The sequence below is a fragment of the Aedes albopictus genome, chromosome 1 (genome assembly GCF_035046485.1).
Source record: "Aedes albopictus strain Foshan chromosome 1, AalbF5, whole genome shotgun sequence".
Lineage (NCBI taxonomy): Eukaryota > Metazoa > Arthropoda > Insecta > Diptera > Culicidae > Aedes > Aedes albopictus.
This window is the reverse complement of record NC_085136.1, coordinates 149,295,457-149,320,553: the sequence shown is the minus strand read 5'-3', so window position 1 is coordinate 149,320,553 and position 25,097 is coordinate 149,295,457. Positions and strand designations below refer to the sequence as shown.

Sequence of the window (25,097 nt, the reverse complement as noted above, 5' to 3'; positions counted from 1 at the left end):
CCGGATTCAATGATCCGAATGCAATGAAATTTTGATCATTTATGACTTATATAATGAGCTATTAAAAACATTTGACTAAAATTAAAATTCTTCACACGAAAGAAAATTATTTCGATTAGATAATTTTTCTAATATAACACCAATTTATCCAAAACTTCATCATCGTTTCAAAATTCGAGATAGTAATTATAGTTCATTTAAATTCCCTCCAATTGAATTGAATATATTTATGTTTCAAAGGAAAGTAACCAAATAGCCTTCATTAAATTGAAAAAGTAATGAGATGCATATGGAAAATAGATAAATTTACTGAAAAAACATGGAATAAATGAAATCGCCATAACTTTTTTTACTATTAATAATTACAAATTAAGTCAACTGTTTTTCAAAGTTCATTATATTAGTCATAAATGATCAAAATTTCATTGCATTCGGTTCATTGAATCCGGAGATATAACAGCTCAAAGTTGGCTATCGAATAATTATACCCTTTTCTAGAATCTGTATAACTTCGTGTAGAATGGCCCGATCTTTTCCAAATTTGAATCACTGATACATAACTAGTTTATGAACTTACAGTAAAAATTTGAGAATATTTGATGTTCTTTTCGAAAAGTTACAGCGAGTTGAACATTTTTTGAAAAGTGAAAAATTTACCTGTCCCAGTTATTTTGAGTATCCCCTGTAGTTGCATTAGGCTGTGAAAGCACGAATTTCATTTCATACGCTTGTAGATCCAATAGCCAGGAAGTTCTTGTGTTCTCTTAGACCATGGTATCCCAAACTGTGGGTCGCGACCCCCCAGGGGGGTCGTCGGTATTTATCCAGGGGGTCGCGAGGGGCAGTAGAATATTTTACTGTAACTGACTACTAATGGGGGAATTTATATGGTGGGTCGCGAAGAGTACGTCTGCTGGCAGAAGGGGGTCGCGAACCTGAAAGTTAAATACAAAATTGTCAAATTTGACGATATAGTACTTGGTTTCTAGTAAACCGATTTGGCTGAAATTTCGGCAGCCGACATGGAACTACGGGAATTTTTATTTGTATTATATTGATAGAGTTCTGTTCACTACTTCTAAAGTTAAGATATACGGTGCGACAAAACAATAACACCAGAATTTTGTGGTGGACGCAGTGGCTTAATTTCCCCAACAGGGGTGGTAAAAAAAATGGTGGTTATTTGTGTTCAATCCATTAAAAATATCCCCAAGTTTAAATGATATCCTTATTTTTAGTAATTGTTTATCAATCATCAAGCATCAGATACTCGCACCTTCCGGCTTTGGCCACCTTCTGGATGCTGGGTTCGCCGTAAAGTGGAGCGAGCTCGTGGTTCATCCTTCTCCGCCACACACCGTTCTGCTGTACACCGCCGAAGATTGTCCTTAGCATGCGTCGCTCGAAAACTCCGAGTGCTTGCAGGTCCTCCTCGAGCATGGTCCATGTGTCGTGCCCGTAGAGGACCACCGCACCGGTCTTATTAGCGTTTTGTACATGGTGCATTTGGTGCGTGAGTGAATCTTTTTCGACCGTAGTTTCTTCTGGAGCCCGTTGTAGGCCCGACTTCCACTGATGATGCGCCTCCGAATTTTGCGGCTCACGAGCTGAACTAACCTAGGGCTTAAAATGTCGTTAACCTTTCAGGACACGCGCCATCATGCAACCGAAACTGCACCGCGGTTTCGCTGTGTACGATGAGCGTGTTTTTTGGTAGTGCTGTACTTTTTACAACAGCACGTGCGCTGAAGGGTTAATAGAAATAAAAAAGACGAATCCCGATCACCAGCTGTTTCTCAATTCTCCCGACCATATGACAACCATTAAAACAACTCGGAGCAAATAAGACGTATGATAGATTTGATAACGCAACTGCTCGCGCGAAAAGTGAAAATACACCAATTTGAAAACTAAAAAAAATATAAAATAAAATAAGTACTAGATTTGTAGTAATGAGTTAAATTTTAGTAAAGCATTGTCCACTTAGAATCCGGACGCATGGCATATTTTCTAAGAACGCTCTCAATGATCACAATCTTCATTCTTTTGCTGCAGTGAGATTGTACACTAGAAAATTTCATCGATTTTCTTGCAACGAGTGAAAAGTTATTTTAGATTGAAGACAAGAGAAGGAAAAAAATCTTGCACAAACATGTTGAAATTTTAGGGTGGTCAGGTACGACAGTCGCAAAAAATGTTAATATCTCCAAAACCATTATGTTTTTTGTACACAGATGTTCTTAATCATGGCATAAGGAATTGTCTCCAGAAGATTAAAGCTTGGGTTCATTGGTTAGTCTGCTTGGAATTCGAAGATTTGGAAAGAAGTTCGAACTCTGGGCATCGTTTAAAAAAAAAACAAGATGATGAGAAGAAATTTATACAAGGATGACAGCCTCAAGGACCGCGTGCTGCTTTTCAAAAACGCACACAAAGGACCTAGAGAGGTTTTATTTATTTTGATGATCTGTCACGGCAGCCGGAGCCGTTCAGTGGTATCATCACAGATGGGTAGTGTGTATGAACAAAAATCACTCAAATTTCGCGTTTCCTTGAATCACTAAATTGCTCTCCTTTTGCAATAAGAAAAATGTTTAGAATTTTTTCTTCGGAATCTTAATCAGACTAGTCACGGCACTCAGGAAATTGCATAGACGACCTGATTGTTGGACACCACCGTTGAGCAGATTTTTAAGGAGGTTAGCACGGAAATAGTAAGAAAATGTATAAAAAATAAAAATTAATAATTTCAATGATATTTTTCCATGAAACTACAATAAATAATCTTTGTTTTCACGGCTTCACTTTTTATGTTTGTTATTCCATCCCTGAGATATACGTGATTTTGTCCGTCCGGATTCTAAGTGGACAATGCCTTATGGTGAGAAGGTCAATTCTCCGTGTCTGCAATCAAATGGTGCAAAAAGCGTGGGTATTATGATTCCTTGCCTAATTTGATGCTGTTTGAGCAAAACTTTGGGCAACAGTGTTGTTGTTTTTTCCATTTCTTGCAACAGAAACAACATAGTTATCCAAAGTTTTGCTCAAACAGCATCAAATTAAGCCAGGAGTCAAAATACCCACACTTTTTGCGCCATTTCATTGCAGAAACGGAGAATTGACCTTCTCACCATACTAAAACTCAGCTCATTACTACAAATCTAGTACAACAGTGAACGCGCCCCATTAAAAAATAAGTCCATAAACATAGTGGTGAAAACCTATTTTCATACGTAACTAGCTGTACCCGGCAAACTTTGTCTTGCCTACTGCGTTTTTTGACGTTTCAAGTTTCTATCCAATACCAAGTCCCCGGTGAAAATGTCTGAAAACTCATTTTTAAAAACTCCCAATTTTTCAATGTTTTTCGGTTCATAAACCTTCCTTGGGCAAAAACTAACAGAACAAAGCAAAGATGACCGTAATCGGACGTCCCGTTCGCGAGTTATGCGCGGTCCCACGTATGCCACTGCATTTATATATATATTTATATATATATATATATATATATATATATATATATATATATATATATATATATATATATATATATATATATATATATATATTTATATATATTTATATATATATATATATTTATATATATATATATATATATATATATATATATATATATATATATATAGATATAGATGTACAAATATGATGTGCTGTAACTTTGTTCTTGTTTCTACGTTTCATGAGGCTAAAAATTTGACAGCGAACTACTTGTGAAGAGTTTTGTTATTTTTTTTTTTTTCATATTTTTTTAGATTGATTTGTTGCTTCTTCCTACTTCACGGCTATCCTACAATTCAATTTATCTACACTACTATTATTTTGAAAAATTTCGCACAGTGTTTAACTTTTTTGGACCTGCCTAGAAAAGTTTTGCTATTGAAATTTTTAGCATATTTGTAGTTCACCGTCAAATATATAGCTCAATCGCCCCTACAAGGACAAAGTCACTGCATGTCAAAGTTGGTAATTTTGTACGGAAATTTTTATAAACATAACTGTAGATTCTACTACTTATTCTTAAGAATGTTTTCGACTTCTCTTCAGTAGTTCGAACCCACTCCACCATGGAACATGCCCTAAGCTCCCCTTAACTTCTTTCCCTTCTAAATCAATCAAATCTAGCCCTAATCTTGAGAACTCCAACTGCAATATAATTTAGGTAAAGCTACCTTAATGGAGGTACCTACTTAAATTTTAACAAAATGGATTCCACCTATATAAGAGTGCTAGTGTAATATCTCAAAATAGAATTTTGAAGCATATCATTCATAAAATTTTGCTATGAAATCACGTACCACTAAAAACCCCTGAGCGTTTCATATTTTTTCTAAGTGCAATGAAATTTTCTCAAAATACCATGTTTTCTATGTTCTTCCAGGTAGTAGACGCTTGTGATTTGTAATTGTAAAACTGAATATTGCGCCACGGTTGACCAATCGATCCCATTTTTCTATGAAAACTTTTTAATCTTTTCAGCTAATCATAGGTAATGAAAATAAGAGCTCAGAAGAACAAAAGCTTAGGTTTCGTTGTTTATGTCCTCCAGCATCGCAATAGAAGGAGTGTCGTCTACAGCTTTTCATACTATCGCCAAAAGGTCAGAGGATGAACACCAGACTACATTTGAATATTGCAGTATTTTCTAACTGGTAGCACTGCCGACTCATTCATAAGTCTGAAAATCTACTATAATTTGACTAGATTTTTCGGAAGAAAAAAAACAAAACACACATAGATAGCGTACTTACTTCCTCGATCTTGAAGGTGGTCACCGATTTCCTCGTAACGGTGTGCGTTTCTTCGTACTCATCGTAGGTGTCTGCCATGGCGCCAGTTACCAATCCTTTTCTGCCTTAATCTCTCACCGACCAGCTACGTTCGGATGGAAGCTCACTAATCACTCACTCGGATTCACTTCGTCGTTTTTTCCTTCTTCAATATTTTTCGCTCTTAGCTTTGCTCAGTTGCAAATTTTTCGCGAAATCGGTTTCCTTTTATGAGCCACTAGTAGCCGTAAATACACACACTCTGCACTCTTCAAAGCTGAAACACTTGAAAATTTACTCCTGCAACAGAAAATAAAGAACCCAAATCACATTTCTGCCTTCGCTCAAGAGCAAATTTTCTCAATTATTATGTGTTACATAAATAAACTAATAAATTTTGCTTCTTTTGGTATCGCTCTTTTTCCTCGCGCACGCACTTTGCACTTTTTCACATGGGGATTTTCAGTCCTTGACTTGCAGAACGGAAAATCCTCACTTCGATCCGGGGGAAAGGGCCACGCTGTGAACTTTTTATTGACCACCTGTCCACGCTTTCGGTTTCTGCTATTAGGCAAGTGTGCTTCGGTAAAAACACTTCCACTCGATCACCATACCACACCACAGAGAACACACGTAATCCTTTAGGTGTAGCACCAGCAGCTAGTATCAAATCACTTGTGACCGTTTTCTTGTCTTCAGATTTTTTTCCCGCCTCCTTTGCGCGTAGATCACTCTACATACTGCTGCAGCAGTGTATACCGATCGCCCTCTCGTGCGTTTGTTGCGCTCTACGTCGTGAACAAGACGAAAAAATAGAACAACTGTCAGGCTGAGCAGCTCACCACGCTTTCACGTTTTTTTTTTCTTCGCGTTTTGGGCGGTGGTGGGAAAATTCAACAAATACGATTCAGGCGAACATACGACGCAACTCAGTTTTTCCGGGCAGGAAATATTCTGGGCCAATAACATTCATCATAGCAAATTTAAATTGTTTTTTTTTTTATGATGGAAAAAAATAATTAAGATAACATAAGTTTGTAGGCCGAGGTTCCTCTTCCTCGGGATGAAAACACCATAACAAAGAGCCATTAATTTGAGTTTGTAACCACTCTCAACGAGTGTTGAAAGTGGACATCTAAATGTGAGGTCAACGTTGCACTCAGGCTGCTTTTCTACATGGAAGGGTGGTTGTCCTGTTTTGGTGTAGTTGGTAGACGCACCCTGTCTAGCGAGTTGAAGAGTCATTGGTTCAAATCCCACCAGAACAACGTGATTTTTTTATGTGTACCTATAAACTTCAGGCGTCATTTAAATCTAAAGTTGTTTTCTTATCAACAGAATTTCGATTCACAGCAGTATCACAACCGTCCAAGAAACCCTTTCCCCATGTTTCTCAGGCGCGACTGTGACTGGGCCGACAACGACGGAAAGTTCGGCGGAAAATTTGCACTACAGGCCAAAACATACATTCATTACACAGTTCGTGCTGACAGAATGAGCACAAACAGCGGGCGTAAGAGTGAGAGGGCCACACAGTGAGCGATTGCCTTTGGGATAAACACGAGGGCGAGAACGGGAAAGGGATACCATCGCCGTCGTCTTCACCGTCGTCGTCGTCGTAGTCAGCTGGTTGACGTAAATTGGAAAACGCTGTATTGATCCATGTGGGAAAACTTCCAGAGTGGTCAATTGAGATGGTTTACGTCAGAAATCAATCATGAATGGCAAACTAGGTGCCATTCACGGGATCTGAACAGCACGTTGTGATACCACAAAAAAACAAGGTCATTATTTTTGCTTTTTTACGAACAGCTTACACTGATAAATATGAAAACGAAATCGACCGCAATGAGGGCCTTAGCTTCTTACTTATGCAGAACTTTAAATTGATCGGGACTAGAGAAATAGAGGAGATTGAAAGACTACAGATTGAAACGATCAAAGGTCGAAAGAAAAAAAAAATCGAAAGGACAAAAGTTCAAAGAGTTTCAAGGATTTTGAAAAAAGTGAATTTCAACGAAGCAATTAAGTTTCGACTTTTTGTCATTCGGACCATTTAACTTTCGACATTTTGTATGTTTTTATGTTTCATGCTTCGACGTTTTTTGCCGCGAGCCGAAATATGCAGGGATAAAGACGGAGGCCTCTTGACGGACGGACGTGAGGTGATCGAAAGGTGGAAGCAGCACTTCGATCAGCACCTGAACGGCGTGGAGAACGTAGGCATGGGAGCCCACGGCAACGGAAGAAACGACGACGCCAGTGCAGCGGAGGACGGAAATGAACCCACTCCCACGCTGAGGGAAGTTAAGGATGCCATTCACCAGCTCAAAACCAACAAGCAGCTGGTAAGGATGGTATCGCAGCTGAACTCATCAAGATGGGCCCAGAAAAGTTGGCCGCCTGTCTGCATCGGCTGATAGTCAGGATCTGGGAAACCGAACAGCTACCTGAGGAGTGGAAGGCGAACCATTTGGAATGTGAGAACTTCAGGGCAATCATTATTTTGAATGCTGCCTACAAAGTGCTATCCCAGATCATCTTCCGTCGTCTGTCACCTAAAACGAATGAGTTCGTGGGAAGTTATCAGGCTGGCTTCATCGACGGCCGGTCGACAACGGACCAGATCTTCACCGTAGGGCAAATCCTCCAGAAATGCTATGAATACCAGGTCCCAACGCATCACCTGTTCATCGACTTCATAGCGGCATACAACAGTATCGACTGCGCAGAGCTATGGAGAATCATGGACGAAAACGGCTTTCCTGGGAAGCTGACTAGACTGATTAAAGCAACGATGGACGGTGTGCAAAACTGCGTAAAGGTTTCGGGTGAACTATCCAGTTCATTCGAATCTCGCCGGGGACTGCTACAAGGTGACGGACTCTTATGCCTACTCTCCAACATCGCTTTGGAAGGTGTGATGCGACGAGCCGGGCTCAACAGCCGGGGAACGATTTTCACAAAATCCGGTCAACTTGTGTGCTTTGCGGACGACATGGACATTATCGCTAGAACATTTGGAACGGTGGCAGAGCTGTACACCCGCCTGAAACGCGAAGCAGCAAAGGTCGGACTGGTGGTGAATGCCTCAAAAACAAAGTACATTCTGGTAGGCGGAACCGAACACGACCGGATCCGTCTGGGTAGTAATGTTACGATAGACGGGGATACTTTCGAAGTAGTGGAGGAATTCGTCTACCTCGGATCCTTACTGACGGCTGACGTGACGTGAGCCGTAAAATTCGGAGGCGTATCATCAGCGGAAGTCGGGCCTACTACGGGCTCTAGAAGAAACTGCGGTCGAAAAAGATTCACCCACGCACCAAATGCACCATGTACAAAACGCTAATAAGACCGGTGATCCTCTACGGGCACGAGACATGGACCATGCTCGAGGAGGACCTACAAGCACTCGGAGTTTTCGAGCGACGCGTGCTAAGAACGATCTTCGGCGGTGTGCAGGAGAACGGTGTGTGGCGGAGAAGGATGAACCACGAGCTCGCTGCACTTTACGGCGAACTCAGCATCCAGAAGGTGGCCAAATCAGGAAGGATACGGTGGACAGGGCATGTTGCAAGAATGCCGGACAACAACCCTGCAAAGCTAGTGTTTTCAACTGATCCGGTTGGCACAAGAAGGCGTGTAGCGCAGAGAGCTCGATGGGCGGACCAGGTGGAGCGTGACCTAGCGATCATTGGGCGCGACCGAGGATGGAGAGCGGCAGCCACAAACCGAGTATTGTGGCGTACTATTGTTGATTATGTCTTGTCTTAATGATGTTGAACAAATAAATGTATGTATGTATGCTTCGACGTTTTATCTTTAAACCGTAAATTCAGACTCGATTGTGGTCATAAGCCACTTGCCAGCATCTCCTAGGTATCCTTCCTCCTCGTGACATCAGCAGGGCTGCGAGCAGCCTTAGGGTTGATGAAGTAATCAACCCCATTGGAAGCTTTGTAGTTGCTAACAGGGGAGGGGTGAGGGGTGCTTCTGCAATCCTGAGCGTCTGTTATGCAAGTTAGGAGCGGCACACAACTACGCCTGCAACGCAGTCTACGCGCAGCTTGAACGCAAGTAGGGGAAAGTGGGGCAATATGCCATTTTTCAAACTTTCATCGTTTTCAATGTTAAATAGCTTCATTTACTAGGCTTTCAAAGTGTTAACAGCAACTAGACAATATTTGCTCGATAATGCAGCAAAAATATTCACTAAACTAATGCATTTTCATCGATTTATAGCGATTTCAAAAACTGGTTCGTAAAACGGAAGTGGTGCAAAAAGGCCATCTGCCATGGGGTAAGATGCCACTTCATGAAAACGTTCAAAAATTACGTCCATCATTTTTCGAGCATTTTGACTCCCTTTGCTCCTCTGGTCCGCTTTTTTCGTATGCTCAACACATGGAGTGTCATCCCTCTCCCCGCTAAACGATGGTCGTAACATTTGAATGACCCCTAACATGAAAAGCGTAGAAATCAACAACCACGCGCCTCCATGTGTGTCTCAATCTGCTTGGAAACACTTGGCTGGTAATAAAATCACCAGAAAACCTTAATTGAAAGCACGAGAAACCGGAAGTTGCCAGTTTTCATTGGGAAATCGAAACATTTTCCATGGATATGGCGGCCTAGCTTCTAGAAGAATGTTTTATGTAAACATATCTTGACACCATTCACCTATAGTAATGGTCAAATCACATCGAGGAATGATTTAATGAGTTGGGCCATTTTACCCCATCTTGGCATTTTGGGCTTTGTTCCCCTATAAACGCAGCCCATGCCACAACATCAAGATCATCATAGGAGACATAAACAATGCTCACCAACAGACGAACGAAAACGGCCTGCCACTCATCGATCACGCCACATTCTAGACAATAGATACGGAAGACCTTCTTCCAACACAGGCTCCACCCGAACATCACCACAACAAACGGAATCACAAATCGATCACGTTCTGATTGATGGATGGCACTTTTCCGACATTATCGCCGACAGGACCTACTCGTGGAATCATGGATCAGCGTTGCCAGACAAGGGCGAGCTCGATGTGATCCGCCCAGAAGCCTTCTCGAGTAAAGTAAAAGCAGAAAAATGTTCAGGCGGTCATGCTGCAGCATGGAACCCGGCAAAACGTGGAAGCAGACTCGCCTCTTTCGTGAGTAAAAAAACTTCGCCTGAATGAAGCGGATTGACAATATTTTATACATAATGTGTTATACATCTGAGCATCATCTATTCACAATCAAGCGTTGAAGCTCTTTGTCGTTTTCCGAAGTTCAAAGGACAATGAACTGTATCGCAAAACCTTTCATTGGCACCGTCTCTCTCTCTCACTCTCAGAACAAGGTCACTGAACCAGCCAACGCAACGGGCCCAACAGGTGTTAACTTTCCGATCTCCTTCGAACAGAGTTATATCCACGCAACAGGAATCATTTGCAAAGTTGAGAAACGATTTTTACCTTCTGTGAATGCATGCACCCGGATGAAGGATGATCACCCGCGCAGCAGCGCGTGTCATTGTGTACAACTGTGTATATATCGCCATCATCGCATCGCGTATAATTCGTTATTAAACATTATATTAATAAACTATCCTGCCTCATTGCTTCCAACAGAGCGATTTGCTCTGCGGGAAAACGATTTTCACATCAACCGACGACGGCGACGAGATTGGCGCTTCTCTCATTTTGCGCTGCCCAAGCACAGTGGTTCAAAATAATAATTAACTTCACAGCTGTGGGAAATTATACTCGGAGTAATATACAATTATTTTGATTGTGTATTAACGGTGTTTTGTCCGATCCCATCCGGGTCGTTGCTGGAGTGAGGCAAGGATGTATCCTATCACCGCTACTGTTCCTCATCGTAATCGACGAGATTCTGGTTGGTGCGATTGACCGTGAACCAAATCGTGGATTGCTGTGGCAGCCCATTACCATGGAGCACCCAAATGGCTTCGAATTGGCTGATGACGTTGCTCTCCTAGCTCAACGACGCTCTGATATGCAGAGCAAGCTCGATGATCTGGCCGATCGCTCCTCAACGGCAGGTCTTACCATCATCGTCAACAAGACCAAATCGTTGAATGTAAACACGGTCAACCCTTCCAGCTTTACAATAGCTGGGCAATCAGTGGAGAATGTTGAAAGCTTCCAATATCTTAGTAGCCAAATGGCGGCCGATGGCGGCACCAAGATCGACATAGGTGCACGGATCAAGAAAGCGAGGAGCGACAGAAATTCTGGAGCGAAAGTGGAGGTGGGTCGGCCACACTCTACGCAGGGGCGGAAACGAAATCTGCCAGCAAGCGTTAGGCTGGACTTCAGCAGGACATCGCAGCAGAGGTAGACCCAGAGGCTCATGGCGGCGCAGCCTCAATAACGAAATTAAGCAAGTTAACAGAAATTTGACCTGGCCACAGGACAAGGCGATGGATGACAATCGCCCAGGATGGAAATCTTTAAATTCGGCCCTCTGCACCACCGTGGGTGTCCAGGACTGAAAGTAAGTGAGTTTTAATCAATTTGAAGTCTACCAAGGGGATCTCATTATATTCTTCACAACCATAACCAAATCCGTAAAAAAAGATGGTTGATTGATTTATCTTTATTATAGAGACTTTCAACCCTCGGCGAAAAAAAAAGATGCTAGTTGATTGACCAGGATTCCTTAATCGCAAAACTAGCTAGTAGATTTCAAATGCAGATTCCAAATATAATGAGCTATGGCCAGATAAAAATACTTATCGTCTGACACCTATGAATTGGTCAACTCGTGACTTATTCTTAAAGAGAAGAGCGTTATGTCTAACCATTCTTCTCTAGCTGATACCAAAACAACGTCATAGAAGCCGTTGGTATTTCGGAGACAACATTAGCTGATCACGCCCCTTCTGATGGAAAGCAAAACCATAGTTCGTGGCGTGTGTGTGTGAGTGGATGTCTCCCTGATCGCCCGTGTTGAGGCTTAGTATAAGAAGGGGGGGGGGGGGGGGGGGGTGGGTTGTTCGACTACAGCTGATGCCGAACGATGTCGACTGCCCAGAAATACAAAGAAGAAATAATTTGAGATCATGAAACTGCATGAAACTGGAAACAAACGTCCTGTGGACGAAGACGTTGCAAAGGAATAGAGATGAGAGCTCTCACCGCTGAAGCGACTCTGCAGTGCAAAAACCTGAAAGAGATCATCGATGCGCTGAAGTTCACCACGGAAGCCACGGTAGTCGTCCGGTTATGTCCGTTGATGACGCCGATGGCCTTAATTTGGTAAGGTTTAACTTGTCGGTGACATCGTTGACCATTGAAAAGTCACCAGAGACTTGCTTAAGGTGTTTCGAACCGGGACACACATCTTGGGACTGTAATGGTCAAAAGAAGAGCAAGCTGTGCAGGTGATGCGAAGGCGAAGGCTATAGCAGATCGCTGCACTAAATCTCCCAAGTGTTCATGAACATGGACTATGTTCAATGTTCAGTGGCACAGCCCAGCAACTGCTGTGTTGGACAGTACTGAGTGAAGAACAGATATTATCGAATTCAAATCGCGTTCCCACCGGGAACCGTTATTGGATAGCAAATGGGTCCCAATCCAAAATAACGGCATTACGGACAACGTGTAAATAGTATATTAAACGCCTAGTCCAAAAGAAGGTGTCAACATATCACTTCGCTATCACCAAGTTATTGTGCGTCCCATTCAAACACAGATCTAAAAAATAATATAAAATTCTGTGACATATCATGTACATAATTGGAGAGTGGGATATCACAGAAGTTTACATGATATATCATGTAAAAGTCATGAAATATCATGTTAACTTCCATAATATGTCATGTAATTCAGCATGATTCTGAGGATTTATATGACATATAACACAAATTTACATAGGGGCTGAAAGTCTCTTTAATAAAGTCAAATCAATCAAATCAACAAATTTACATGATATATCATGTAAACCATCATAACACTAAGTTTACATGACTAAAAGGAAGTTTACATAACGTGTAAATCTAATTATTTTTATCTGTGCACAGATAGACTGTATGAGGGCGAAGTTGTCAGTATGAAGGCCGCGATTTCAATATCTAGGCCATGGAATGGGGAAGCAGTTTTACGAACCAGTCAGTGGGGACAGATCTTGCTAGCTGCACTGACCATGCTCGATAAGTATATGGCGATGCTGGCGACCACTATAGAATCGACAACAAAAACAGCAGGCCAGGGTTGGAGGAAATGGCGACCAGTTCGATTTCTTGTAGATAGAAGATATCATACTTCAATGACAAGGTGTTGAGCGAGGCGCTTCGCTAGAAGAAGTGCTCTAACGTGCATCTTTCTGGGCCGTCGTAGGTCGCCATGTTTTCAAGGAATCTCTACTCTAGGAAATATACAACCATGGAACTGATTAACTCAAGCTATTTCCAAGCTTCGCCGCCCTTGGCACTGGTGAGGTGAGAGATAAATAACGGGTGGGGTTCGTGGCTCGCACCAACAACTAAGATAAGCGCAAACAAAAAAGCCTTCTATGTGGGCCTGTGTCAGAATACCAATACGAACACGTGTGGGGCGCCTACAGGATCGTGATGAATATCGTGTAACGTCTCCTACAGAGAAGTCTCCAAAGGTGCTGAAGAGAATCATTGAGAAGCTCTTCTCGCACCATGATACGAGTGAACTAAGTACGCTAAAACCAAAACCTATTCAGCTACTCAGAACCAATGTACAATAAGAATATTTAATAATGACGGTAACCTTTACAACGGCGGCCAGGGGGCGTTTATACGCAAGAACATAAAGTCTTATGTGCGTTACATAGGGTTCGAAGGGGTGTTAAGGAGGTTTCGGAGTAAATTCAGGAAATCTCAGAGCATTTTAGGCTGGTTTCAGAGGCGTTGCGGAGGCGTGGGGATTTTGAAGAAAAATAAAAATCACAGGCGTTACATAGAGTCCGCGGGGATTTTAGTGGGATACCGGAGGCATTTCAGGAAGTTTATGACATTTTCGGTGGGAGTCAGAGGCGCAGGAGTTTGCAGAGGGTTTATAGTCATTTCAGGAAGTTTCAGAGCATTTTGGCGGAATTTACAGGCGTTACGGTGGAGTTTTCGGGAGTTTCGGACCGTCTCTGGTGCGTTACCTGGAGCCTGAGGGGATTTCAGGGGGATCTTGAAGGCATTTCAGGAAGTTTGAGAGGATTTTTAGAGACCTTATCACAATATTGAAACGCCAATGAAATACCCTTTGATTCAAAGGTGTTCTTGAAACCCCCTGATATGACCCTGACCTAAAATGCCTCGAAACGCCCCCAAAACCTCAAAAATCCCATTGAAACGCCTTTGAAATCATCTTAATAAATTTGATATGCCTCTAAAAGCCCTATGGACGCCTTTAAATAATAGCCCCCTGAAATGCCCCTGATATACTATCAAACGCCCCCAAAAACCAATTGGTACGCCCTTAAAATGTTCCTGAAACTCTCGTAAAATAACTCTGAAATACCTTGAAACGCCCCTCAAACCCCTTGCAACGCCCTTCAAACACTCCTGAGATACCTTGAATTGCCCATAAAGCCCCTCGAAACGCCTCTGAAACCCCCTTAATACTATTGGAATGCTCTTGAATTCCCCGAAATCTCATGAAAACGCCAGAAAATCTTGACAGAACGCCCTTAAAATGACCTTAATCAAATCCCTTGAAACAACCCTTTAAAATGCCCCTCAAACCCCTTTTTTTGAGCTCTCTGGGAGCTTTCTGGATATTCCCTAAGCCCCACCTCAAATGTACAGGAGCAAGACCTGTTCTTGCGAGCTAAATTCCCTCATTAAAGCCGAAACATAATTTATGCATAAATTTCGCTCTTTTTAATTTATGCGCAGCCTCAGCCATGTGCATCAAAAGAGGTTCCAGTTTGATCGGGGTCTTCCTTTGTAGGTGATATGCGCCTTCGTGACGGTCTATCGAGCAGTTCACGCAGATCGAGGCAGAACGAGCTGGCAGGACGAAGACCGGTGGTAATTGCGGAATGGGGAAGCCGTTTCACGAACCAGCGTAGTCAGATCTTGCTAGAGGCACTGGCTTGCCATACTGGACATTGATTTGGCTAATGTCGGTACAAAAAAAAACACACATTTAGAGTACTGTAATCACACTGCAGGCAGCGGGTAGAAGAATAGGCGACAAGTCTAAGCCAAGCCCTATTAGGCGAAGACGTCATATTTCGACGACGAGGTATATAAGGAGACATTCGTTCGTGAGCGGAACTTACTTGATTTAAGCGGAGACGAGCTGGTAGCGGTGCTCTTGCGTGCGTGCGATGCGACCATGCCTAGGCAATCCACCCTAGAAATGGAAGACAACCGGCAAATGGAAGACGGAGTTCTGAACTTGGCCTTAAAAGTAGCTGTTGAAGAGGCTCCCGGGAGGTCCAAGTCTGCTATGTAGAAATGCTTGGACGTGGGAGTTTTCCCAGTAATTTAGAAGCGGCAGAACCTAGTTATTTTGCAAAAGGCGGGGCAGCCACCCTGAGACCCGTCGGCATGTAGACCAATATTTACGCTTGATCGGCACGGCGAAGAATGTGCTCAAAAAGATCATCCTCAACAGCATGTTGAGGCACACTGCGGGTGTGAATGGTCTCTCGAGCAACCAGTTTGGCTTCCGGAAGGGGAGATCGACCGTAGACGCTATCCTGTCAGATCCAAAGGCAGCCGAGAGAGCCCTCCAGCATAAGAGAAGAGGGATTCGCTACTGTGCTGGATGTGAGGAACACGTTCAATACGCCAGCTGGGCGGCTATTGCCGATGCGCTCATGCATCTTCTTCGCGGGTATCTGCATAAAATTCTCGGAAGCACTTTCAGAATCGAGTACTAGTTTACGACACATATGTGGGTCGGAAGTGTTTTCGCATAACCTCAGGATTCCCTCTCTTTTTCTTAACTTGTGGAACAATCCAAGTTAACCATTTAAGAAAAAAGAGGGACTGAAAAATAGAAAAATTGCGCCATTGCCAGTGTTACATGTTGTGCGGTGAAAAAAGTTAAAAATTTTAAAGTCATGTACCAAAATTCGACATACCCGATAGTTATAGTTAGAAAAAACATTAGGCAAATAACGACACAAGTATTTACCCCCTGAGGAAGACGGCCACCAAGCGTGGAAACGTTGGGATAACAACAAATCACAAAGGAATTCAAGATGGAATTTGAGGAATCCCTAGAGGAAACCCCGAAGGCTTTTCAAGAGGAATTCTCCAAGAATGTGCAGAAGGCATCCCCGGATATAATCCTGGAAGAAGTGTAGAAGGAAATGTTGGAGGACTTCCTGAAAAAATCCTGATGAAATCCTGAGTTCTTGTAGGAACTAGATCTTTCAAGAAAGTTTTGGCGAAATACTTAAAAAAAATAATTTTGCTGTAGTTTAGAGAAACAAACTACTCTTAAGTAAATTTAAGCTTAGGAAACTGTTATTTCGTTATTTTGGATTCTTGGGACCTGATAATAGTCCTAAAGAAAGGACTTCCTAGAAGAATACCTGAAGGAACTCATGTTGGAATTCCTGTAGAAACTTTTGGAGAAATCTCTTAAGAAACTCCTGGAGAGTGCTGCGGAAGTACTTATGGAGGAATACCTGAAGAAATTCCTGGAGGAATATCAGAAGAAACATCTGCACAAAATCCTGAAACGCTTGAAGGACAACCTGGAGGAACTCCTAGATTAATATCTATAGTACCTACTTTAGGAATTCTTGAATGAACTTCTGGAGGAATTCTTGATGGAACTCCTGCAGGCATCCTCCTGAAACCTCCTGAAAGAATCTATTGAGATATTCTGGAGGTTAAGGTTGAGGAACTCCTCTTGGAATAGCAGTAATAGCTTCTGAGGAATTTAATGTAGCACCTGGAGGCATCCCTGAAACTCCTGGAGAAATCCCCTTTTAATTTGAACTGGTCTGGTCCATGCTTTCAAAAAAATCTAAAACAAATCACGGACTCCCTCGCCGGTTTTGACTTCGCTTGCCGGCATTATTGTGACAAAACGAGATGTATACTAGAGACTATATCAAAACATATAGAAGCTAAAGAGTGACCTCTTATGTTGTGACCTACAACTTTTCACACTGGAACTGTCCGTTCACATAGTCTCTTAGAATAAAATTAAAAACTCAGTTGCAACGTTTGCTGCCATCCGCAATCAACCTTCTTCTGGACCACTGTTGATTGCCACCAAAAAACTACGCGGGATTCACCACATCCTATCCACTCGCGCAAGCGTGAATCTGTCGCTGCTTCTTTTAGTTAGGCCATTTTCATGAAATCAATCTTTTCAGCCACAATTCTGTCACAGTTTTCTTCTTCTTCTTCTTCTTCTCTTTTCGTCCTCTTCTCGGAGACACATACACCCCGGGAAGTCTTCTTCGGTCACCCCGAGCGAGGGCGCTTCTCTGCAATCTCCCGGTTTGTCAAAAAACTGTCCCCACGTTTCTGGTGTTTACTTTGTTTCATAAGCAGAATTTTCACGCACGTCGTCCGTCGTTTGTCGTAAGTCGCCTAGGTTGAAACTTGCTGCGAGACCAGCAGCCGAAAGAGACCCGTTTCTCGTGCAACTAACTTACTGAGACTGATGAACCGCTGAGTGACTGAGCCGACTCGATGGGTAGGAAAATTTATTTTCCTCCTCCTCCTCAATGGCGAACTCGTGGCCTTTGTTCTGGAAACTTGAGGCGACAGCGACACGCGCGCACGTTTGTTGCCCCTCGCGTTTTTACGTCCTTCCGCGCAACTGTACTTGGAAATTGTTTATTGAAGGGCGGATTTGCGTTTCCGAGTGAGACGAGTACGAAGCGCGATCACCCTGAGGATGGGAACAGAATCGACAAATAGAAAAAAAATAGAAAATCGACACTTTTTCCCAGACCCGCAGACGAGGAAAGCGACTCGAGGTTGACGAGGACAAAACTCGAAGTGAAAAGGAAAATACGTGTGGAAAAGGCTCACGGCTGCACAGATGCTTACTTTCTTTTGTCCAATATGTTAGCTAGCGTTCTTGATTGAACATTGCGTGTAGTGGCACATTGAAGGAAGAGCAGCTTCAAACATTCGAATGATAATTAAGACAAAATACATACTTGAAGCGGAGAGGGGTCTACCAATAGTGTTTGGAAAAAGTAAGTTAAAATGTTTTCTAAATTTAGTATGACAAGAGTGGTCGTAGACTAGTAGCATTTAGTCGACCCACCTGGCTTTCGTTCTAGAATTGTAGTCGCTGTCGGCTTTTGCTACACCAAATATAAGGATCAGCGATGGAACTGGATATCCAGGTTACATTGGAGTCCAGCACTACAGATTTCACATTTGAGTTGAATTTTTGGATTACGCTGCGTCTGATAATATTATCGTTTTTTTTTAGATGTTTTGTAACCTTTTCTACTTGATCCTTGCACTTTTCTTGGTGGAGCTTTCACACGTCCTCTGGCATTTGACCATGGAGGGTAACCTAGCAGTCCTGTGTAAGTTAGGCATTTCTAAGCGCTCTATGTCCTCTCCGATAAGGGTACCAAGAGGCACCATACCAGTGATGACACAGAGCACATCGTGTGACACGGTACTACGGTAGCTTTCGGTACTGAGTGGCGTGCCCCAAGCTGGGCCGCCATACCGACGGCCGACACCAACCAGAATCTTGCGCTGGCAGATAAACACCGCAGAGCTATTGGACATCATCCGGGAGATAGCTGTGGAGGCTCTCTTGCAGGCCTAATCCACGTGGCTACCGAAGGTAAGCTTACCTACCGTCGATCATCATCATCCCCAAATGTTTGACGGAGCGCATCGACGTGATATTTCAATCACCCACACCGATCACCGCTTGCTGCTCCGTCTTTCGGTTGATCACAATCACCACCTCAGTTTTGTGGTGAGCCAACTCCAGTTTGCTGGACCTCATCCACACTTCCACAACCTTTATCGAGTGATTGGTAGTCAACTCCACGTCTTCGATCGACTGACCGTAGACTTTGAGCGTAATGTCGTCAGCAAAGCCGACAATCTCTACTTCCACCGGGAGCTCTAATCTCAATAACTTGTCGTACATGACATTCCATAACACCGAACTATTGCTCGATTCTGGAAGTAGCTTCCGAGAATCTTGTACAGGTACCCGGGTTTCCCCAGGCGGTGGACCACATCGGCAATATCAACTGGCACTTTTAAACGCGTTCTTTACATCCAGAATCACTACTGCACAATAGCGAATCCCTCTTCTCTTACGCTCCAGTGCTTTCGCGATGGTTTTTGTAACCGACAAGATAGTGTCTACACCCTCGGCGTGCCTCAACATTCTCTTACGCTCCAGTGCTTTCGCGATGGTTTTTGTAACCGACAAGATAGTGTCTACACCCTCGGCGTGCCTCAACATTCTATTGAGGATGATCTTTTCGAGTACCTTCCCCGTCGTGTCGATCAAGCATATTGGTCTATATGCCGACGGGTCTCCGGGTGGTTTTCTTACCTTTGGCAATAGAACCAGGCTCTGCCTTTTCCATACTTCTGGGAAAACTCCCTCGTACAGGCATTTCTGCATAGCAGACCTGAACATCTCGAGAACCTCTGCAATAGCTACTTTTAAGGTCAGGTCCGGACCTGAGGCCTTAACTTCGCTAAGGGACTTTGCTATCCCCACAAATTCCACATCGGTAACTATCTTCTCATCGCCAGCCCCAGTCCTCGGTTGTCCTACGAAAGGAGACTTGGATCATGACGCGCAAAAAGTTCCTCGATGATCCCCTCCAACATATCTGGAGATTGCTCTGTAGTAGCCATTACACCTCTCATTTCTAGGATGGACTCGCCTAGACATGGTTACATCGCACGCACGCGAGAGCACCGCTACCAGCTCGTCGCCGTCTAAACCAAGTAGGTTTTTTCTCATGGCGGAGCACCTCCCTAAATACCCCTTCGTCGAAGTATCATGTCTTCCACCTGCGAGGGCTTGGCCTTAGCCTAGCCGCCTCTTCCTCTACCCGCTGCCTGCTGTTCTTGTAGTCGATACTGTAGCGAACCGCCAGGTGATCGCTGTGAATATAGATATCGTCTACTTGTTAGACCAGGATTACAGAAATTCACGCCAATAATTGACTCCGCACCGTTTCGACTAAAAGTACTCTTGGTACCGACATTTGCCAAGTAGACATCTAGTTTGGCCAGTTCTTTAGCATGATCTGAAACTGGTTTCTGAAACGGCTCCCCCATTCCGCAGCCAAGGCATTAAAGTCACTCGCTATTACCACCGGCCTTCACCTTGTCAGCACGGTCATCATACAGTCCATCATATGTGTGAAGAGTTAGTTCGATCACCGCGGATGCGCATAACAGCTACAGAAGAAGTCCCCGTTTTCCTTAGCGACCAACTCTTGGAAGGAGTAGGGTACCAGACATTTGTAGGGTCCACCAGACATTTGTAGGCGGTGCCCTTTCGCTCTTAGTCGCGCTTGAGATAGAAGATCAGTTCACTCGTACGAGTACGTTTGTCGGCTCCCAGATCCACGGACTTACGGTCGCTTTGCATCGTTGTCAAGACGTCTAAGTACTTAGACTGTCCGGTGCTGATGACGAGTGCGTTGCCCTTGTCGCGCTGGGCACCTGCCTTCCTACGCCTCCTAGGTCTGGTGTACCAACGCTCAACTGTAGTCCAAGTTCCCCTGATCCACCCTACTTTGTGGTTGCTTGATAGCCTAACAACGGTCGCAACCCCCTGTTCCCTTACATCCAGGATGGGCCAACCACTTCAGGCCCACCCCTTCAAGCTTTCGGGGATGCTTGGCTGGGATTCGATTTAGCGGCATTACTGTCGGCCTTCTGGGGTCCTTGCTGATGTTGGACTTCGAGGACGCAAAGCCATTGAGGCAAGCAAGCTGCTGCTCAGCCACATCCATCGCCGAGAGCCCATCTCGTTTTTTGTTGATGGCCCTCATCAACCACGCTCCATTCACTACCTCATCTGACAAACTAGCCGGGAGGGAATCGGACTTTTAACGCTGGCACTGTGTGCACAGCTCCCTACTCCTTCTTCTTCTCTCGCTAACGGAGACCTAGCCAACCCACTTCTTGCGAAGGGGTTAGCCTCGCCACTACTACTAGATGACTTTTTATTTGATTTTAACCCATACACTCAAACCTTCATTTAGGTCGAATCCACTTAGGTAACATCTGTTTAGGTCCCTCCATTAAGGTAACGTTACCTAAATGGAATCTGATTGTGTTCAGAGCAGTTGTAGTGTTTTAGATTAAGGATAAGGTTGATTTCAGGGAATTGAGTTGCAAGTGGAATTAATGACGCTTCAAGTTTTTGCGTTGTCATTTTTTTTTTTTGTTCGCGTCCAAAAATTTTAACTTTGGGGAGTGGTGGGATTTCGGGTTTTTTCTTAAAAAAATCGAATTCTAACAGGACGTGCTGTTGTCTCAGTTCGTTGTGCGCGTCGTCGTTTTCCGTGTGATTTTCGGCGTGGTCAGTGGTTATGGTGTTCTTCCTACTAGACATAATTAACACGAACCTTAACAGGAGACAAATTTGGTGAGATCTACCTAATTTTACCTTCCATTGTTTATTTATTACATAATTGTACAATTTCCATTTCATATTACGGGGTTTATACACACTTACACGGCGGGGTAGCCTAAGGGGGTTAATTGAACTGATGACCGGACTTAAGTTCGTGGACTTAAGACTTTTGTCATGAGCTAGCAACTTTATTTTGACTACCAAAGGAATTCAGCGATGTTCACTCACCCTGCTACAACAAACTATCAGGATGATTATTCCCTTCCAGAATGATTCTGCTGCCATAGGTAATCCTGGCGCTGATGGTGGGTGGCTGAAGTTGCTGAAGTTGCAAGTGGAGTTAAGAGAAGTTCAGGGCATGCTCAGGGGGAGCAATGAGGAGGGATGGGGTTGGTTTGGGACTGTTTAAGGTTTCCTATGAACTTTCTTGAGCAAATCTTGAAATATCTCTGAAGCTTAAGAGCTGTGATCCAAAATAAATTTTCAGAAACTGTAGGCCCCCTAAACCCCCCTCAAAATTCCTTATAACACTTCTGAGACCTTCCGAAATCCCCTAAAACGCCAGTGTGACGCCCAAGGTGGCGCCTCTAAACCCCGTCAAAAATCGTGTGAAGCTTCCTAAAACGCCCTCGAATCCCCCTAAAACCCCCAAGGACCCCATGTAACGCACATGAGGCCCTCAGAAACTACAGAAATCGCCTACGTAACGCCTGAGTTACGCCTCTGAAACTCGCCAAAAATCAACTGAAGCTGTCTGAAATGCCTTCGAAATCCCCCTAAAGGCTCCTCGAACTCAATGTAACGTACGAGATACCCTCAGAAACCACCGAAAACGTCTTCGTAACGCCTCTAAAACTCGCCAAAAATCCTCTAAAGCTTTCTGAAGTATCTTCAAAATCCCCCCTCGGACCCCATGTAACGCAACTGCGACCCTCAGAAACCACCGAAATCGCCTACGTAACGCCTGAGTAACGCCTCTGAAACTCGCCAATAATGATCTGAAGTTTTCTGAAATGCTCTCGAAATCTCCCTAAAAGCTCATCGGATCCCATGTAACGCAACTGAGACCAGTGCTGGTGAATATCATTTGGCATTTTTTCAAAGGTAGTCCGTGACATTTACCTTAAATATTCGAAAAATACTGATTTTTCCGTGACTTTCTTGCAGAACTGGTCTAGCCGCACAAGTTTTTCATATACCATATTCTCAGGTTCAGCTTCAAAAATGAGCTGTATGTAATGCAATTTAGATATGACGAAATGAAATTTTCAGCACTGACTGAGAATCTTCCAAACTCCCCGAAAATACCCCTGAAGCCCCTCCCCCCAGTTCAACGCCTCTGATAACCCCCCCCCCCCTCCTGAAATCCCCATAAAGTCCCTCTGAAACCCCGCTTGGCCCCTTTTAACTCTCCAGGCCACTTCTTAAACTTTTTTGTAACCTTCAATTCCAATTACGTAATAACCTGAATCCATTTAGGTAAAAATTCTATTTAGGCTGTCCCGACTCGTTACCTTAATGGAGGTCTTGGTGTACTTAATCCCACGAGTAGCACGGTAAAAAAAAGTCCAACACGTCAGAGCCCTGTACAATTGTGGCAAAGGACGAAATACTGTGGGGTGCCCAAGTACCCCACAGTATCCGTTAACGTTCGAGTATCTTTTTACCCCGTCGATCACGCATTCCTCAGCATCTTGCTGACACCTTGAATGGGTTAGTAGTCCTATTCTTAGCCGACAACTACACGGCTGACTCGCAGAAGAGGGTTGGACGTGGTAATGTGTTTAGTGGGTCTGGGGTGTAGTGCAGTCCCCTCCTTTGCATGTAAGAGGCGGTCCCCAAATTCACACTACCTGGGCCTGCTGTTGTGCAGACGATAATCAGTCATCCCTAAAACGTGAACTAGACGTTGCTGCGAATCATTCCTGAAGGAATCCTGAACATTCTCCGGATATCCTGATATCTTTTGTGAAACTGAATATGGGCCAGCTTTTGCTGCAAAACTCTACATGGGACAGCTTATGATGAACATGAGAGCATGAGCATGAGCATAGATGACCGCACAATTCGTAGTTGCTACTCCGTGATTGACCAGAGCAATCGAAATTGTACAAGGAACCAATGAATAGGGCTTGGGACTAGCTTACTATTCTCAATGTATACAGTTCGAGAGCTCTCAACTTTATTAAGGTCAATAACGGCGCCGGCCACGTCCTTACGGTCGTCGAGGAAGGGAGGGAATGTTAGTAAGACAAACGTTGATAAAAAGACCGCGAATCGCTGCATCTCCACGTTTGTCTCAGGAAGGAATTTTTTGTTAGTAGGGCAGGGTACATTGTCAGTCTGGGAGTCACCTATGGTTAGTGATAATGATTTGACAATGGATCACTAACACTAACTTTCGCGTACAATCGACCACTTTTCTATACGAAACATATCTAATAAAAGAAATCCTGTCGCGCGTCTCCACCCCATCAGGGAGCAGAAACTTTTAGTCCATTCCACGCACGGATGAACTGAACGCAACAAAGAGCACATCAGTAAACCAAAGCGTATGTATTCACAACATGGTAAATTGTAAACACTAAACAAACGTTGATCCATCCTACTATATATTTACACCGCAGGAATCTGAAATGGTGTGATTTGATGAGATCGCTTTGGCCACGATTTTGTTATCTTGCATAAATGAAGTCTTTCACCATTTCTTCACTTATAATCTTACTCAACGTTTATTGCTTTGACGTTTATTTTGCTTACTTTTATAATTCCGATATTTGATGTGCAACTTGCATGGGTTTTGTTCAATTTTACGTTTGATCACTTCCGGCGGGACCGATTCCGGTTATCTCAAATATGGTCTGAGACAATGTTCTTGTCAACTGTTCATCGGGTTTTTTAAAAAGCCGAATATTAATGTGATCTGAGGTTATTTTCTTGCTAACCGCTCGGCAAATTTTTGAAAAAGCCACGATTTTATGTGTCGCATGCATGATTTTGATTCACTTCTATTTAATTACTTCCAAACGCCCGCAACCGATTTCGAAATACTATTAGTAGTTCTAGATGTGACCTGAGACTATTTTCTTGTTGACCGTTCATCAGATTATCAAAAACGCTGCTCTGGTTTGGTTTCCCTCTATATTTTACCACTTCCGGCGGATTACTCGTCTCATCACCTGTTCTGGAACACTACCGGTTTTCCCAAATATGGTCTGTGATTATTTGCTGGCTAACCGTTTATCATGTTAAGGATAAGTTGATGATATGCCGCATGTATTGGTTCTCTTTTACATTTGACCATTTCTGGCGGGACACCCGGAATCGGTTCCGTAACACACTGATATGGCTTGCGTCTATCTTTGCAACTGTTGATCATGTTACCTAAAAAACCACGATACCTCAATGTATGGGTTTGGTTTGAGCCTATTTCCTTGCTAAGTTTATCAAGCTATCAAAAAAGCCGCGCTTTGCTGTTTCGCATGCATGGGTTTGGTTCAATTTTATGTTTAGCGGCTTTTGGAAGGAAACTTGGAACTAGTTTCGGTACTACTGTCAGTCCCTAATGTGGTCTTAGCCTACTTCCTTGATAAGCGGTCATCAAATTGTCGGAAAAGTCGTGATTTGATGTGCCGCATGCATATGTTTTGTTCACTTTTATATACGGCCATTTCCGGCGGGACACCCGGAACCGGTTCCGTTACAATACCGGTCCATATATGGTCTGAGTCTTTTTTATGCCAACC

At 43.5% G+C, this 25,097-nt stretch overlaps 1 protein-coding gene across 18 annotated transcripts in view; it reads right to left on the bottom strand.

Annotated features, from left to right (window-relative positions):
- Nucleotides 1-25,097, bottom strand: part of LOC109425098 (tropomodulin-1) — a 283,267-nt gene that overhangs the window by 187,116 nt on the left and 71,054 nt on the right. For 5 of the 18 annotated variants that reach the window (XM_062845575.1, XM_029861769.2, XM_062845574.1 and 2 more), the window contains exons 1-2: nt 5,330-5,483; nt 4,770-5,087 (exon numbers count right to left, since the gene is read on the bottom strand). The exons of 1 other annotated variant lie outside the window; for it this stretch is intronic. In XM_062845575.1, coding sequence (XP_062701559.1) covers nt 4,770-4,847 — 78 coding nt within the window. In that variant the 5' untranslated portion in view covers nt 4,848-5,087; nt 5,330-5,483. 12 more of the 18 variants (XM_029861771.2, XM_029861770.2, XM_029861772.2 and 9 more) reach the window with 7 other exon arrangements.